At 45.5% G+C, this 16,429-nt stretch overlaps 2 protein-coding genes across 4 annotated transcripts in view; one reads left to right on the top strand and one right to left on the bottom strand.

Annotated features, from left to right (window-relative positions):
- Window positions 1-2,066: 2,066 nt before the first annotated feature.
- DHX8 (DEAH-box helicase 8) lies at window positions 2,067-14,304 on the bottom strand. 2 transcript variants are annotated; one of them, XM_042836515.1, is made up of 23 exons: window positions 14,141-14,304; window positions 13,820-13,905; window positions 13,529-13,601; window positions 13,163-13,251; window positions 12,567-12,676; window positions 12,158-12,463; window positions 11,713-11,857; window positions 11,167-11,370; window positions 10,706-10,793; window positions 10,458-10,555; window positions 10,211-10,358; window positions 9,755-9,936; window positions 9,199-9,393; window positions 8,688-8,873; window positions 7,965-8,175; window positions 7,454-7,635; window positions 7,087-7,227; window positions 6,554-6,709; window positions 6,224-6,361; window positions 5,757-5,885; window positions 4,975-5,171; window positions 4,646-4,825; window positions 2,067-3,498 (listed from the first exon to the last, which is right to left on the bottom strand). In XM_042836515.1, exons 1-23 carry the CDS (start codon window positions 14,265-14,267, stop codon window positions 3,279-3,281), a joined length of 3,591 nt encoding a protein of 1,196 aa, XP_042692449.1. In that variant the 5' UTR covers window positions 14,268-14,304; the 3' UTR covers window positions 2,067-3,278. The 2 variants fall into 2 exon arrangements, with proteins under 2 accessions (XP_042692449.1, XP_042692450.1); XM_042836516.1 differs by having other exon boundaries at window positions 13,163-13,248.
- A 1,780-nt stretch (window positions 14,305-16,084) lies between these two features.
- Window positions 16,085-16,429, top strand: part of PHB (prohibitin) — a 4,121-nt gene continuing 3,776 nt past the window's right edge. Inside the window, exon 1 of one of the 2 annotated variants that reach the window (XM_042836510.1) lies at window positions 16,085-16,181. The gene's annotated coding sequence lies outside the window, so the exon portion shown is untranslated. Of the gene's footprint in view, window positions 16,263-16,429 lie in introns of both variants that reach the window. The other variant, XM_042836511.1, reaches the window with a different exon arrangement.

The following is a 16,429-nucleotide window of genomic DNA, read 5'->3' as shown; positions in this document are numbered from 1 at the left end:
ACCCCTGGATTCCATAAGGCTGAATGGTGACAATGAAGAAAAGCGACAGCAAATCTCACCTGACCAGAAGGGGGATCAGTGACACAATGCAAACATCTCCCTGATCCAGCACAGAGTGCAGCAGGCACTGCCCCAATGCTTTGGTGCTGGTCTTGTCCCAGGAGCACCAGCCAGAATGCTGAGCAGTGCATGCCACACCATTACACACCATGGGTGAGCACAACCCCTGGGGCACTGACAGCAGCACAACCAAACCTGGAGGACACAGGCATCGAGCTTGCAGATACGCTCAAGAGATTTGCTCTGCTAAATTCCTCAGCCCCACAATGCCACCTCTGCACATCTCCCCCTCCTCCTCGAATCACAGGAACAAATGTCATCCCCAATAGCAGCTCGTTAGCAGGAGCAGTTAATGGCACCTGAAGTGCCTCTCATCTTCTGGCTCAGCTCCATGGCACCTGTTTCCATTTCTCTGAGTGAGCTCCATGTGAGTTTGGGGTGCACAGCTGCCCTTTCTGCTTTCATTCCATCAGGCAGAGACAGACAGAGCCCCCAGAGTCAGGCAGGCACATCCCAGCAGCTGACAGCCCCAACCAAACTGATTTTTGCCTATCCAAAACCCTGGCGTAGTTCAAGGATCCCAGTACAAATGAATTAAAGGCGAGTTATTAAAGAGGGAACAACAACAACAAAAAAAGCAAAACCAAAAAGAGCAACCACATAAACAGCCCAGCAGGCACAGCAGTTATAAAGCATTTGCATTAATGCACAACAGGAACATAGAAATTATGAACATTATGAAAGAAATTGGTGCAAGGATGCACAGGTGAGCAGTGCCTGCATTCACCACTGGCGCTGCAGGGGCTCTGGGTGCTCTCCCCAGCTCTGATCCTGGATTTGTAGTGGAGGTCACGCCTCCCTGCTCACAGGCAGCTCACTGCAGGAGGACCCAGGGCTCCAGCAGACACCCAGAGGGCAGAGCTTGGCAGCTGTGGCCCTCAGCACTGCTCAGTAGCACCTGCATCACCCAGCAGCTCCTCCTCCCCTTGCTGGCTCTGCTCAGGTGCACCAGTCTGACAATGGATTTGCATCAGCAGAGTTTTCAGGTACTGACAGATCTTGTTAGCAGAAATGAATGGCAATGCTTCCAAAATAGCCAGGAGCCACCAGGATCCAATTCATTTCCACCTCTTTGCTTCTATTCTGGCCAAAGGGAACTGTTTCAAAAAGAGAAACTTTTCTGCACTCAAGGATTCCCTCCTTTCCCTCCTGAACACAGACTGCTGGCCAAGCAGCTCCACGAGCAGCAGCACCATTTTCAGCCCAGACCAAGCAGCACAACCAATGCAGCTCCAGCACCTGCAGCACAGAGCCACCAGCCCAAGGATTTATGCAGGTGACAGAAAATGCACACGCAAAGCACGTGGGCTAAAAATGGGGGCTCACTGTATTCCCAGCTGGCTTGAAGAGAACAATACATTCATAAATGAAAAATTCCACACAAGTGCTAATGGCTCGACATCACAGCCCTCTGCAATTGTCACAGAAAGCTCATGGAAACTGGATTACTACAAACAAAGCCCCTGTTGTAGAAGGAGCACTTTGCTGTCACACTGGCTCTGGTAACAAGCCCATTAATGAGGCTAAAGCAGTTACTATAGCAGATGGAGCACGTGTGAGGGGGGCTGTAAAAATCACATTCATCTTTCTTGTATGAAGGGCAAAAGGTTGGGCTTTCAGGAAGAAATAAGACAGGCAAAAATAAGATATAAAAACATACACATATATATATATAAGCCAACCACAGCTTGATGCAGCTCACTAGCACAAATAGGAGGCAAATAACAGCCCGCCTGCCAACCATTGGGGAATGGCTCTCATTGCAACCCTTCACTTTAATCGTGCCCAGTCATTCACTCCCTGTCTCCTTTCCCCCTTTACTTGTAGCTAATTCACTGCTAAGCTTGTTCTCTGCCAGCAGGCAGAAGGGAAATGGCTCAGAAGAGGATTCAATAGGACAACTGTATCTGCACAGAGACACAAGGAAAATAAACAGCCTCCAAACATACAAAGTTTCTAATTCTATTTAGCTCTGTAAAGACGTAACAGCAGGGAAGAGCTCAGGGTATTTATATAACATAATAAAACAGAATATACAACATCCCTGTCCACTTTTGTACATAAATACACATATCTCCTTTGCAGATTGAAGCATATTTCTTGGTAGCTAGATAGAGAACAACCAGCCAAGTTCTTTCTACTCACTTAAACAGCTTTAGCAAACAAAAAAGTTGGACATCTCCATCTATGGCACCAAATAAGTTTCATCTGTTTGCAACAGAAAAAAAAAACCAACAATTTCCAGATACCTCCAGCATGACACAGTGCACACAGGGCAGTCAGATCTGCTCTCAAACAGGGAACTGTTACACTGTGTTTTACAGACATTTCAGCTGTAAGAGAATATTCTCTTGAAAAACCAACGGTTGTGATGTCACCAAGCACTGGAAGTGGAAATAAAACACATGACACATTGTAGAGAAAGTCCAAACATCTGCAACCACTTATGCTCATAGACAGAGCCGTGCTACAGAGTGGATGTGGTTAATTACCATTTGATATACTAGCCTTCAGCACATAGGAGATGGTGAGGAAGGATAAGACTTGCAGTCTGACCTGTGCCATTATCCAAGTATAACAGACATTCTAGCTGAGTTTCAATGGATCTTTCCTGCATTATTCCAAAGCCATAGATACTAAACAGCTCATTGCAGAAGGAATAGTTAAAGTGAACAGGAAAAATGCAGAATAAGCAGCTCCCTCAAAACAGCCACTGTCTGAGAGTGTAAGTTGAAAGAAGCCCCTTTGCAGAGTAAAGAAATAAACCTGGCCATTCCAAACAGTCGGGTTGGTTAGCAGCTATTTCTTAACCACTGCCTTTTTATTGTTGTTGTCCTGCTCAGATTTCTGAGCCTCAAGGTCTCATCTCTAAAAAGAAAAAAGGGGAATGACTCAAAGTGTTTCAAGGGCCGTTTCTGAAGGGATGCAATACAGAGGACCTTTGTCACACTGCTGTAGAAACGTGAAGAGCAGCTGACAAAAGCAAGCGCCGCCCCCTTGTGCTTTTTCTCTGAAAACACCTCTTTTCTGTCAACTTTGTAAGTAAACTCCAATTGCAAGCGTTCTAAAAGAAAGGACACTTGCTTTTAGATTTGCTTTTGGACACAACAGCCCAAAAATCACCCAGAAAAGCAGTCTGTGGGAGGAGGGCAGGGTGCTTATCGGCGTCGGAACGCGCGCGATATTCTCCAGGCGTTGGGCTCCTCGTAGCGGTTGTACAGAGGTTCCAGCCTCTGCTGCTTCTTCTGTTTGCTCAGTTTGGTTGGATCCGAAACCTTGAAGAATGCTGGTGCAAATTCCACCAGCCAGCGGGGATCAATGGTTGTCACTTCACGCATGTATTCCTTGGTGGTCAGCACCAGTTCGTGATACACCACCCTGTGAAGAGAGGCAGCAAGGTGGGATATTGGTATCTCCAAGGAAAAAGAAATACAAAAGAGGCACGTCAAGGGCTGATTCTTCCCTCTGATTCACTCTGATTCTTCCCCTCTTCAGCAGAACACTCCAAAAGAACCCTCCAGAATCATAGAATCACCAAGGTTGGAAAAGACCTCAAAGCTCATCCAGTCCAACCGTTCACCTATTCCCAATAGCTCCCACTAAACCATGTCCCTCAACACAACATCCAGCCTTTCCTTGAACACCCCAGGATCGGTGACTCCACCACCTCCCTGGGCATCCATTCCAGTGCCTGACCACCCTTTCTGAAAAGTAATACTTCCTCATGTCCAGCCTGAATCTCCTCTGCTGTAGCTTGAAGCCATTCCCCCTGCTCCTATCACTAATGACACGAGAGAAGAGGCCGACCCCCAGCTCACTACAACCTCCCTTCAGGAAGTTATAGAGAGCAATGAGGTCTCCCCTGAGCTCCTCTTCTCCAGGCTGAACATTCCCAGCTCCTTCAGCCTCTCCTCATATGGCCTGTGTTCCAGACCCCTCACCAGCTTAGTTGCCCTCCTTTGAACACGTTCCAGGGCCTCAATATCTTTCTTGCAGGAGAAAGAGGCAGCAAGTTGGGATATTGAGATCTCCAAGGAAAAAGAAATTAAAAAAGAGGCATGTCAAGGGCTGCACTTTATCTCTGATTCTTCCCCTGTTCAGCAGAACACTCCAAAAGAACCCTCCAGAAGAACTATCTTCTCTTTCCTCTCCTACCTCTTCAGCATAGAAAGTTCCATTCAGCCCAAAAGGACTCATTCTCTCTCTCACCATTCCACAAATCTCAATCCCACAAAACACAAACACAGAACTGCCACTCATTCAGTCCCAGCTTTGGTTCTAAACGAAAGTCTCGTGTCTGCAGAGGCACAAATTCCAGCAGCAGAAAGAGCCAAAAGCAGATTTGAAACTTCTCTTACTCCACTCACTGCAGAAAGCAGAAGCCTCCACCTTCATCTGTGTACTACAAATAGTGCATGTGACAGGCTTTTCAGTTGTGGAGTTTGAAGTGAAATAGGAAATTACATGATATCCCTTTCCTTACATCAAGTAGACAACAAAAAACCATAAAACCACGACAGCTCACCATTCTGGCTGCCTGTTGAAGAGAGCACTGGATGGGTGAATATAGACAACTTGCTGATCGATGAGCGTTCGATAGCCCTCCTGAGGATCCTTCTTTGCTGCATTTCGGAAGAAACCACTGCAAATGGCCTTCTGGACTCGAACTGTTGCCTTGCCACAGGACACCACATCCAGTTTGTGCCTGCCAGAAAAGAGAGAGGGAGAAAAAAGAAAAAAAATAAATAAATCCGAGTTCTCCATAGGCAAGTGGAGCCACTATCATCAGATTAATACGTTTTATTCAGTTCCTGTAGTATAAGAACAGCACAAAGTTCCTCTGGAGATGCTCACCTGTCCATAATGCCCAACATCTGCTTGCGGATGTCCTGCGCCCTGCGTAAGGAGCGGGCTTGGATAAAGTTTTCATAGCACCAAGGATTGGAAAACTTGTTGTTCTTCCAGGAATTGTACACAGCCAGCAGGGTGAGGTGGTCACCTTCTGTCTGATGGAACTTGGCTTTCTTCTGATCAGCAAGTGCTTGTTTATCCTAACGCATAAAGAATGCATCCATCACTTACATCTAACCAGAGCTACTGAAGCTTTGACCCTGCTGCTCTTCCAACCCCTCCCCACTTGTCCAATCTGCTCATAAGTCATTAATTAGACACTGTATTACATAGTCTGTTAACTTCAATTTTGGTCTAAGTTGCAGCAGGCCATCCTAACAAAGGACCAATGGTTTCAAGAGCAGTCTGACGCAAAGGAATCCTACCACAGCACAGCCTGCTGCTTGCTGACTTAAAAGCAATCATCAGTGGTTTGTCCTGAAGAAATACATTCCATATACATGAAAATGACAAAGCCATTCTGACCTGCACAGCTAAAGCTGACTTGGTTTAGGATTATACGTATTTACTGGGGAAAGAAAAAGACTTGCAGCTTCCATCTTCCCACCTGCAAAGAAACTACTAGCATCCCCCCAGCTACAGAGTGTCCAAAAAAGGTGGCAGATATGCAATGCATGAACCAACAGGTTTGTTTTGGCAGATATGCTCACTTCCTAAGACCTAAGGCAGTCAACACAAAACACACTCATGTTGTAACAGTGCTTCCTCTCAGCAGCATTCCTTACCTTTGGCCTGTAGAACACATTCTGAACAGACAGCATGGAGACTATTGTCAGCATTTCCTCGCTGCATCCCAGATGTACAGACATGATCAACATTTTACACAACATGGGTTCCAAGGGGAATTCTGCCATCTGCAAAAGAATTGTTTCAGAGTACCCTGAAAAGCCTCAAAAAACCTTGAGTTCTCTCAGTGGAATAGAGAAAAGCTCTTTCTCCTATGCTTTCTCATCAAAACTGTGTGTATTATCCAGGATAATTATATTCAACATTAAATTATTTGTCTATACACAAACTCGCAAGGAAATCTCAACACTTAGAGGAGATTATTTCAGATATTCATGTAAGTAACCTTACGAATAAGCAAAAATAACAGCTGATCCTTAAAAAGCAGAAAATACAAAACAACTGCTCCATGCCACCCTCTGAATGGCAATCCAGACAGCACCAAGAAGTGTTTTATTTAGCCTACCCTGCGCCCAAGTCGAGTCAGTAATCCCTCATCATCCAGAGCTCCCAGAGTGTACAGCTGCTCCATGGCAGTGATGAGAGTTTCCATTGGGGGAGCATCCATAAAGTCAAAGGACAGCAGATCATTGATGCCCATTGCCTGAGCAGAGGGAGTGGAGAGGCAAGTTAAAACACAGAGGAGAAGGAAGACACCAAACTCCAGCCAGAGATACATAAGCATCAAAACAAATCATCAACTGACTGAACCCGCATGGAAAGGCTTGAGGCAGAGCCTAATCCACTGACAAGTTTATGATCAGGCTGACTTGCTGAAAGCCAGAGGAATACCCACCTTCAGGGAGAGCACTGTACTGGCTAAATTTGTTCTCTGGATTTCAGGCACGTTGGTTGTTAGCATTTCATCTCGATAAGCACGCTCTGTGTACAGCCTATAGCATTTCCCAGGTCCTGTTCTCCCAGCTCTTCCTGCTCGCTGCTTTGCTTGAGCCTAAAGGCAAAAAAAAGGCATGGCAGTGAACAGGTGTAAACAGGTACCATTAAAAAACGTGACATAAAATAATCATTCACCATTTTATTTGTTGTGATAGAGAAAAAAAGATTTCCAACACATCCCAGGAAAGTTACATTACATGGTTTAGTGGGAGCTATTGGGAACAGGTGAATGGTTGGACTGGATGATCTTTTAGGTCTTTTCCAACCTTGGTGATGCTATGATTCTATGATTTTCCTTAGCATGGCCACAAAGAATCTCAAGGAGTTTTCAAAAATGCAGTTTTATCATTGCTTTACTTTGTGCTTGGATCCCACACCATTTAAATGCATGTTAACAGCAGGAAATAAGAGCACTGAGTACAGAATGCCTACCTGTGAGATTGGTGTAACAACCAGCTGGTCAATCCCAGTCTTGGAGTTGTACACCTTCTGCTTCACAAAGCCAGGATCGACTACATAATATATTCCATCAATGGTGAGCGACGTCTCAGCAATGTTAGTGGCAATAACAACCTACAAACAACAGCTTGCTTCAGTCACCACTTTCTATAGGCATACATGCAACCAAAAACATTCTCCATGCTATGGAAGAGCCACCTTTTCTCCAAAAGTACTTCCCTTTGTTTGAAATAGTAACTGCAAGGATGGGAAACGCTAAAAGAAGTGTGATCAGCACTGTTAAATACCCAACTATTAAAATACACCAGGAGAAAATGAAGCCACACTTAGCTGAAATTACCTTTCTGCTTCCTGGTGGAGCTGGGTCGAAGATCCTGGTTTGCATTTCACTGGGTAAGGCTGAATATACTGGGAGGATAATCAGCTCTGGAACATCAGGTCCCAGAGATTTCATCCTTTCATAAAGGATCTCACAGGCTGTGTCAATCTCCTCCTGGCCAGTTAGAAACACCAAAATATCACCTACAAAGGAAGTGAAATATGCATAGGATCAACTATGCTTAGTACAGCTCCTGTATGACCAGGTTTCCATGTAACACCTTTCCATTTGAAGCAGAGAGCCCCACTTTTGTTGGCCCTTCAGCCAGAAGCAATTCACTTTGCCTTTCACCCAGCATCTTTAGCATTTTATTGACTGTATTTGCAAACTACAGACAGCAGTGCCAAGGGCTCTGTTCTGCTCCTGTTACCAACTACATTCCATGAGTAAGAAAGGTACTGCTCATAGCTTACAGTCCCCCAGTTACCTATCACCCAGACTCACCATCCACGTATCATGACTCTCCACTCACCTGGAGGTTCAGTTAAGTGGATCTGCATTACTGTAATCAGACTAGCATCCAAATAATCTGTCTCTGGCTCTTTTGTGTACAGAATTTCGACTGGGTACGTTCTGCCAGGAATTGTGAAGATTGGAGCCTCATAGAAATACTGAGAGAACTTGACAGCATCCAGCGTTGCCGACGTCACTATCAGCTTCATATCCTGCCTTTTCTGCACTGTCTGTGGCAGGAAAGAAAGTTCTCAGGTCATTTATTGTCTTTGGGATGACTAAAACACGGCAATTGACTTCAGTCAAAGAAATATTTAGTATTTAAGAAAGAAACGTGACCAGCTGTCTCAGGTCATTTGCCAAATAATTGGGTGACTCGATCCAGCACTGGGAATTTTAAATTATGAGCCACTGAGGTCACATTTCAAACCTTCCTTAGCAGCACCCATCACAGAAAGCTTTGGGCAGAGAAGGAAGAGCAACGCAACAGCATTCCTCTGCTCACCCAACATTAAAAGCACTTTGGAAAGCTAAAGCTTTTTGTTTCTGTTGAATTTTGCTTGCTTCATCTTCACACAGAGAAAAACGTGGACTACAAATTATCAGGAACATAGCTTTGCTTCTTAAGAAACTCAGTACTGAAATGAACTTGACCTGCGTGGCCTTGCCTTTCCCAGTGGGCTCCTACCTGTGCACAGCACACAGGGGACATCAGAGCAATAGAAATCAGATATGACATTACCTTCTTCAGGAGTCCAAAGAGCACATCTGTGTGAATTGTCCTCTCGTGGGCTTCATCCAGCATAATAATGGCATACTGGGTCAGATCAGGGTCTATCAAGCACTCTCTCAGCAACATCCCATCTGTCATGTACTTGATGACAGTTTCAGGGCTAGTGCAGTCTTCAAATCGAATGGTGTAGCCAACCTAAAAGGAAGAGTTGAATAGAAAACACACCATTTTTACACTGAAACTGCATCTGCACCCAAAAGAGAGAATTAATCACAGAATCACAGAATTGTAGGGGTTGGAAGGGACCTCCAGAGATCATCGTGTCCAACCCCCTGCCAAAGCATGTGATAATTAACACCATTAGTTCCTAGTTTGATTATTCTGCCAGCCAAATTTCCAGCTTACAAGGGAACACACACATGTACATTAGCAAAAAAAACCCAACAGAACAGCTCCACTATTGATTTCTTCTGCTTTTCTTCACGATTATTCTGGTACATCATTCAACTCTGAAATTCACCTCTTGTCCCAAACAGCAACCGAATTCTTCTGACACTCTCTTGGCAACAGACATTGCAGCCACTCTGCGAGGCTGAGTGCATCCAATCTTCCCTCTTGATGTGTACCCTGCCTCAGCCAGGTACTGAGTAATCTGTGTCGTTTTCCCAGATCCTGTCTCTCCAATAACAATCAGAATCTGGTTGTCGTGCACAGCCTAAAACAGATCATTAAAAATACATATATTCACAGTTTCAAAAATGAGAAGAAGCAAAAACAGATGTAGTATGGTTAGGACTAACTGAAAACCTACTTCTCTTGCTCCAGCTGACCCAGACCAAAAGGGATGTACCCTTACTGAAAGAGTCTGCAAACTTCTCAACCACACAGCTGACAAATCTCTTTGGCCACGTGATTCTAGATTTAATTTTGATTTACTAACATACATATTTGTAAGTAAAAATAATTACTCTGAGCTATAGCTATGCTCTTATCAAGTGGTTATTCACCTACTAACAAGCTAAAACAACATTTGTATTAAACTACTGCTGGTTCAAACATAATTTCAAGAGTCTTACTTGTATCAGCTGCTCCTTCAGTCTGAAGATTGGGAGACTCTCTCTCTGCTCAATGATAGAAAGCTGTGTCTTCTTACCATAAGAGGCTTTGTTGCCACCAAATGCATGTTTCTTCCACTCTGGGATATCATTGGGCATCATCCCAATACCTCGCATATTTGCAGCTATTTGTCTTCCATCCACTAGAAAAGAATCAATTTCATTACCACATTTAAGTTCACGCAGCACAGATCCCAATAATCCTGCTTCTATCACTCCATCATCCACACCTTCTATATTTTTCTTGTGCATTTATGCATTTTCAAAGTTCCTATATAAATACCCCCCCTCTATTACATTAATTTCCAGCCTAAAAGCAAAATAAAATTGTTTCACCTTCCATCTTGTTATTTAGTAATGCATCCTCAGCTGCCACAAAAAAATGCACAGTTCACATTTAGATGTGTGCAGGCATACCATCAGGGAGAGGATCCACCCAATGTGTGTTGAGTCCCATGGGGATAGAATCCATCTCTGCTTCTCTTTGGGCTTGTTTAAGTTCCCTTCTTTCTTTAGCTAAAGCACTCTGCATCATTGCAGCCTGGGACAACGAGCCATCTGGATTCTGAAAAGCAAGAAAAAAAAAACATTAAAATTTCAAGTGCTCCCAATTAAATCAATTAAATAAAGCATCCTGTCTTTAACCCTAAAAATCTCTTCTTACCTTTACTATTTTTATAGGACTCATATCCATGCTCTGTTTAGTATGACCTCGAAGGAATGGTGGTTCCTCTTCAACTAACTCAATCTCGAGATCTTCATCTAAATTCAACAAGTGGTAATTTTAATAGAGAGTTCCAAATGCTTAAGAAAACTGTGATATGTTTCACATCCATTTCACAGCAGAAATGTGATTTCTCATGTCCAGAAACATAAGGAATTAAGAGCCATAAGAGTACTTAGAAACACTACCTTCTTCATCATCAACTTTAGGAAGAATCCCAGTCTCCTCATCAAAGTCAGGAAACTCCTCCTTAGAAAGCACATTGGCAGCAATCATCTGGTAAGAGAATGAATAAAACATGAATTTATCCCCATGAACAAACACAGCTTGCACCCATGAGGTCTCAGTTCTAATGATACCATCAGAATTGCAAGCCAGGAATAAAGGAATGTTCTGATTTCAAAACAAAGGACCATTCCTTCGTTGAGGACATTCTGGACACATCTCCCCATGTCATCCAGCCTCACAACAGTCTTTCTGTTATTCTGCATAACATAAGCATGAGACAGCTGGCCAAAAAGCCCCACAAGAAAGCAGCAGGCTCTGTACTTAGAGTCAAAGCACAAATTAAACTACGCACTGTATTTTAGACCACAAAACTGAGCAGGTTTACTGAGTGACACCCTATCCCCCTCAAGACAAAACACACCTGCTTTATTTCCCATTTCTCTGGGTCTGAAATGCGGGTGAGCCGTTTCCGTTCCAAGGTATCATCCTCCACCTCTGGGGCATTCACCAGGGACAGGTGACTGGGTCTGTCTGGGTTTCTCATTGAAGTTTCTTCATTGGTTTCTCCAACCAAGTTTCTCCTCCGGTTTGGATTCAAGTCTTCCCCAGTGTCTTGATCAACATCCTACATCAGACAGATGAATTAGTCAGCTCTACTTACGCTGCATATAGATAAGCACAGCAACAGCTTGAAGTTTCATCAGTCGCTCAGGTGAGTGTCAAATCAAAACAACTGTTCAGACCATTACATCAGAAACACACAGAACTACAGAAAATGAATAGGAGATAACAGGTCACTTAAAAAACGAGTTACAGTTGTATCTCTGACTTGAAGAATTACGGGTTAGCATTCACTAACGAGACAACAAAAAGAAATGTAATCTTTAAACATCTCAGCATCCCGTAACTTCTACACTGAGCACCACAGAATGGATTCCACATCCAGTGGGATGTGACAGTTCCATACCTTCATGCTCAGGCTGGTTTTGGATCCAGTAAAGGATAACACTTTGACCTTCACTCTTTGACCTTTGCTCACAACATCAGCAACGTTGGCAACACGTCCTTCCCTTCGAAGCTCTGAGATGTGGACCAAGCCCTCCCAACGCTTCCTGTAGGTGAAACAGAACCACGTGAGACGTTGAACATGATTACTCAGATGGTCCTTCAGATCATGAAGAGTCCAGATTAAAACATTTTGTTGTCAACTGGTTGTCTGTGCATGTTCATGAACTGCTTTTTTGTAAAAACAGTTCACGTTCTCCTCTGTCTACCTTATTTTCTGAAACAGAACTTCATTTTAGCAACAAAACTCAGCGTACCGTTTTGTAGCACTGTAACCTCTTTGAGACACCAGCAGAAAAAAGCAGAGACAGAACAGTACCAGATTTGTTCTAATTACTATAACATACCTCAGACCTTCCAGCTGCACAAAGCACCCAAACTGCATTATACTGGTGACTTTGCCATTGTAAATGTCTCCAATGGAAGGCTCCTCAGGCGGTGGACGGTCCACATGCTTGTCTCTCCATCTCTCACTGCTCTTCTCGACATACTTGTCTCGATCCCTACGGTCCCTACTTGGACTCCTGCTCCTTGAGTGGTATCTGGATTTACCCCTGTTCCTATCCCAAGTCCTGGAACGAGACCTAGAACGAGATCTGTGCCTTCGTTTCCTGTCCCTGCTCCGGCTTCGGCTCCTCCTCTTTTTCTTTGCCCTTAACAAACAAAAGGAAATATATTCACACTGAAATTCCACAGAGCAAGCAGACAATATTAACTGCCAATATCCATTCCCTTAAAGATGAATTAAAAACACACCGGTGCTCACTGTTCCTCTGTTTGCCTTGCCTGTCTGCACTAGGCATCAGAGCTTCAAGTTCTTTAAGTGCATCCGCTGCCACTTTCACATCATCTTCATCCAGCATATTCTACAAGAACAGAGAATCACTCTATAAGCCAGCTGAGAAAAGAATCCATCACCAATAATTCACCTACAGAAAAAATTATCTCATGCATTTCTAGTCAGAAAAAATACAAGTTTAAAAAAAAAAAGATCAGGCAGAATATATGATAAGAACAAATGAAAAGTGTAACAAAGCTACTTTATTTTGCCACAATCGTGAGCCAATCTGCTTCTACGTGAAAGACAGCTTCATCCCAAACCTCCAACCAAATTACTGAGTTACAAAATGTAAGTTTGTACAAGCAACTGTTTGTAACAGCTATTCCTGATGACTACATCCAATAATATCAGCCTTCGGGCTCTTTTATGTTTTGTTTCTCAGTCTGCTCCTATTCATGCTTTGGCTGGAGATACAAACACTAAGAAAAACTTGAAGTAAACAGAGACATCAAAAAAGCCACAATCTGCATTTTTGCACACTCTTGAAAGAAAACTGAAATCATAACCTTACCCTAACGTTGGGATTATCTGGCCTGCAAAGGGCTGGAAATAATTCCTTCAATCTTTCCTTTTCTGACTTGGGTTTGACAACAGCCTCTGCTTTGGAGATTAATAAAACAAACAAACAAGAAAATTTTGAAGAGTCAAAATGATTTCTGCTCAACCAATCTGAAATTAAATACAAAGTTTCAGCCGAATACAAAGGTTAATACAGATCTCATAGGTTTTAGAATACTAACATATATTGCTCTGTAAAAATACAAATATATATTGTCTCTATAAATACAGACAAAAACTGCGAAGGACATGAGAGTACAGTTTTGTTATTTTTGTTTCTTTTTTGCTGAACTGATGAAAGGGAAAAGACTTCACTCACCTTTACTCGTAGATGGTTTTGATGGAGGCCGCATTGTCTGTATGAGACGCAGCAAGTTACTAATGAGGGAATCCTGAAAAGGAAATGGAAGGCTTAGATCTAAGAAGTGATAGCATCACTTTTGTTTATTATTACAAAGAACAACAGAGGGGTAAACAACAGGGCAAAGAAAACTGAAAAGCTGAATATTGCATAGCTGTGCAGTTGAAAAAAATCAGCAGCCAATCCCCACAACTCTCCTTGATAATTCAGGTCAAAGGAACACACAAAAAGCATTCAGATCTCACTCACAGTGAACTCAGCCCCATTCTTTTGGAGAACAGCTTTAAACGTGTCAAACGTGGTGTTTTTCTCGGCGAGATTGATCACAAATTCGGCTACAAAGAAAGAGCACAGAGTCAATTAAATGAGGGCAGTGTCTAGCTAGATCCATCTATCTACAAGGCAGCGGCTTCCCTTTCTGGGAGCTCACATCAAATTTCGTCACAGTGTTTCTTCAGAAGGCTTTTTTAATTTTTTCTGAGTTCCAAAAACCCTTCGTTAAAGGCGTTGCGGCCGCCAGGCCCGGCTACAACCGCCCTCCCCCCGCAGCTGCCGCCCCGCCTCGCTCACCCAGATCCTTGTCGTTGATGCCCAGGTGGTTGTCGAGCTCGGTGCAGACCTTGGAAACCAGCGACAAATACTCGAGCTTGGCGAGCTCCTCTAAAGCCGCCAGGTCCGCCATAACTTCCCCCCGCATACCCGGAGCCACTTCCGTATCCGAGAGGCAGCGGAAGTCGTTCTGATCATAGAGAGGACATGGGTGTGCTAGAGCGGCTCGCTCCAGAGCCAATCAGCACAGACGGTGGGCGCTCGGGGCGCAGGAAGTGCCCGTTGCTAGGCAACGCGTGCAGCCGCCATGTCGGCCTTCCACTGGGAGGCGAGGCGCAGACAGGCGGCGCTGGAGCGGCGCAGGGCCGCGTTTCTACGGGTGCGTGGAGGGCCGGGGCGGGGCCGGAGGCGCGGCGTCGGGGTGGCTTTTATCGCCCCGTCCGCCCTTTGCAGGCTACGGGTGGCTCCAGGATGGATACCGGGCACGGCGGCGATAGCGGCGCGAAGCAGGCCTTGCTGCCCGGTGAGCAGAAAGCGGCCCCGCGGTCCCGGGGTGGAAGGAGGGGCTGAGAGCCGGCCCCAGCCCCACTCAGGGCTGCTTCATTCCTGTCACAGAGCCTCAGCCCGGCCGCTGCTGCTGCCCGTGTCATCATGTCTCGAACCCCAGTGCCAAGCTGCCCAACCGCTTCTCGGTAAGGAGCTCCTGAAAAAGCTGGAACACACGTGAGAGCCACACAGGACACGTTTAGATCTGTGGCGTTTCTGTTTTATTTTGTGCTTAGATCGTTGAGGAAGAGGTTGGTAATTTCCTGTAGGCTTAGTGTGAATCGTGCAAAATGACTCCTCGAGCGTTTCACACGTATGGGAAACAAAGCAGAACATCATGCAGCGCTGTGGGACGGAAGAGACAAAGTAATTTCCCTTTGCATCTTTAGGCTGTACAGTACATGCAACAATGGTGAGGACCAAGAGACTCCCAGACCTCCACCAGCAGAACAAACCCAGCACCGCCTGTGTACAACGCAAAGGCCGTTTCACCAATGTCAGCAGCAAAAGCTAACAGCTAAATAAAACAGCATTGCGCCTCGAAGGGAAGAGTCTCTCTTAAGCAGTGAGCGCTCTCCCAAATCCTTATTCACTCTGCTTGTCATGCCCTATCCTCTCCCTGGGGCTGCCGGGCTTCAGGGTTGCTGGCTGAGAGCTCCCCCAGGGAGGAAGCTTCACTATTTCTGCATGATCCCAGCAGATGACACAGTGAGGGACAATGCTTCACACTCACAGCCCTGTGTTTGTTGCTGGTTCAGGAAGCGTGTTTTGAAGAAGGGTTCAGAGGTTTTCTTCAGCTGTTCTGATGCTTTGGTACTCCCCTTAAATGGAACAGAGGTAAGAAAAAGCTCAGCTCCTGAGTAAAAATTTCTGCTATTTTACCATCTAGAATGCATCAGGCAGCATCTAAACTAGAACTCAAAGCATCCATTTCATACACCTGGCACATAGGTGGTGCTACTGCAGTCAGACAGAAGGCTGACAGGACTGGTCCTCCTGTAAAAAAATTTTTCTCTCTTTAAAAAGACCACGAGAAATTAAATGTTGAGAGTCCTTGGTGCCTCTAGGGCACCCTGGAACACACTGAGGAGCTTAGGGAGGCTTCTAGTGTACTCTTGGGTTCAGTGGGGTGCCTTTGAAGTCCTCTAGGACACCCTAGAGCACACTGAGGAACTCTAGGAAGCCTCGAGTGCATCAGAGCACGTCGGGTAGCCCTGGAGGCCTCGACGGCCCCCCAACACTTTCAGCGGCCCCGCTCCCTCAGGCTGCAGTACCTCATTTCTGTCAGCGGGCGGCAGTAGCGGGCAGCGGGAGAAACAGCCAATGACAAGCGGTCTTGCTCAGCAAGCGGGCCGCCGCGGAGCACGCCGGGAATTGTGTCACGCCCGACAGCTGAAGAGGCGAAGAAAAACTACAAGTCCCACAATGTCGCGAAGAAGCGTAGACCAATGGGGAGCGGGCGTCTTGACGTAGCACGCAGGCGCGGTAGGGCGGGCGGCCGCGGATTCATGTGGAGGTCAGGGGCGCTGCGGAAGGAGAGCGGGGTGGGAGGTGGCGGAGGGTCTCAGGCCGCTGGGAGCTGCGCTGCGGTCTGCGGGTAGGAGCGGGACCTCCGCCCACCAGGCCTTTGTCCTGGGAGTCAGCGGCCTCGAGGAGCGTGGATGAGAGGGGGGCGGCGGGGAGAACGGGGACGTGAGAGGAGCTTAAAGTGTGTTCGGGGTGTGGGGGTCCTCGAGGGGGGTGGGGGGAGCTGGGGCAGGGAGA

This window comes from Centrocercus urophasianus, unplaced genomic scaffold (assembly GCF_019232065.1).
Source record: "Centrocercus urophasianus isolate 14NV4802_14NV808 unplaced genomic scaffold, USGS_Curo_1.0 seq_61, whole genome shotgun sequence".
NCBI lineage: Eukaryota > Metazoa > Chordata > Aves > Galliformes > Phasianidae > Centrocercus > Centrocercus urophasianus.
This window is presented reverse-complemented; position numbering and strand designations above follow the sequence as displayed.

What these genes read in the sequence shown, in the direction of transcription:
- DHX8 (XM_042836515.1), bottom strand. Translation starts at nt 14,267, where the DNA reads ATGCGGGGGGAAGTTATGGCGGACCTGGCGGCTTTAGAGGAGCTCGCC. An exon ending in AAAACCATCTACGAGTAAAG is followed by an intron (nt 13,252 to 13,528) that starts GTGAGTGAAGTC and finishes TAATCTCCAAAG; the next exon opens with CAGAGGCTGTTGTCAAACCC. An exon ending in ATGTTGGGCATTATGGACAG is followed by an intron (nt 4,826 to 4,974) that starts GTGAGCATCTCC and finishes CTTTTCTGGCAG; the next exon opens with GCACAAACTGGATGTGGTGT.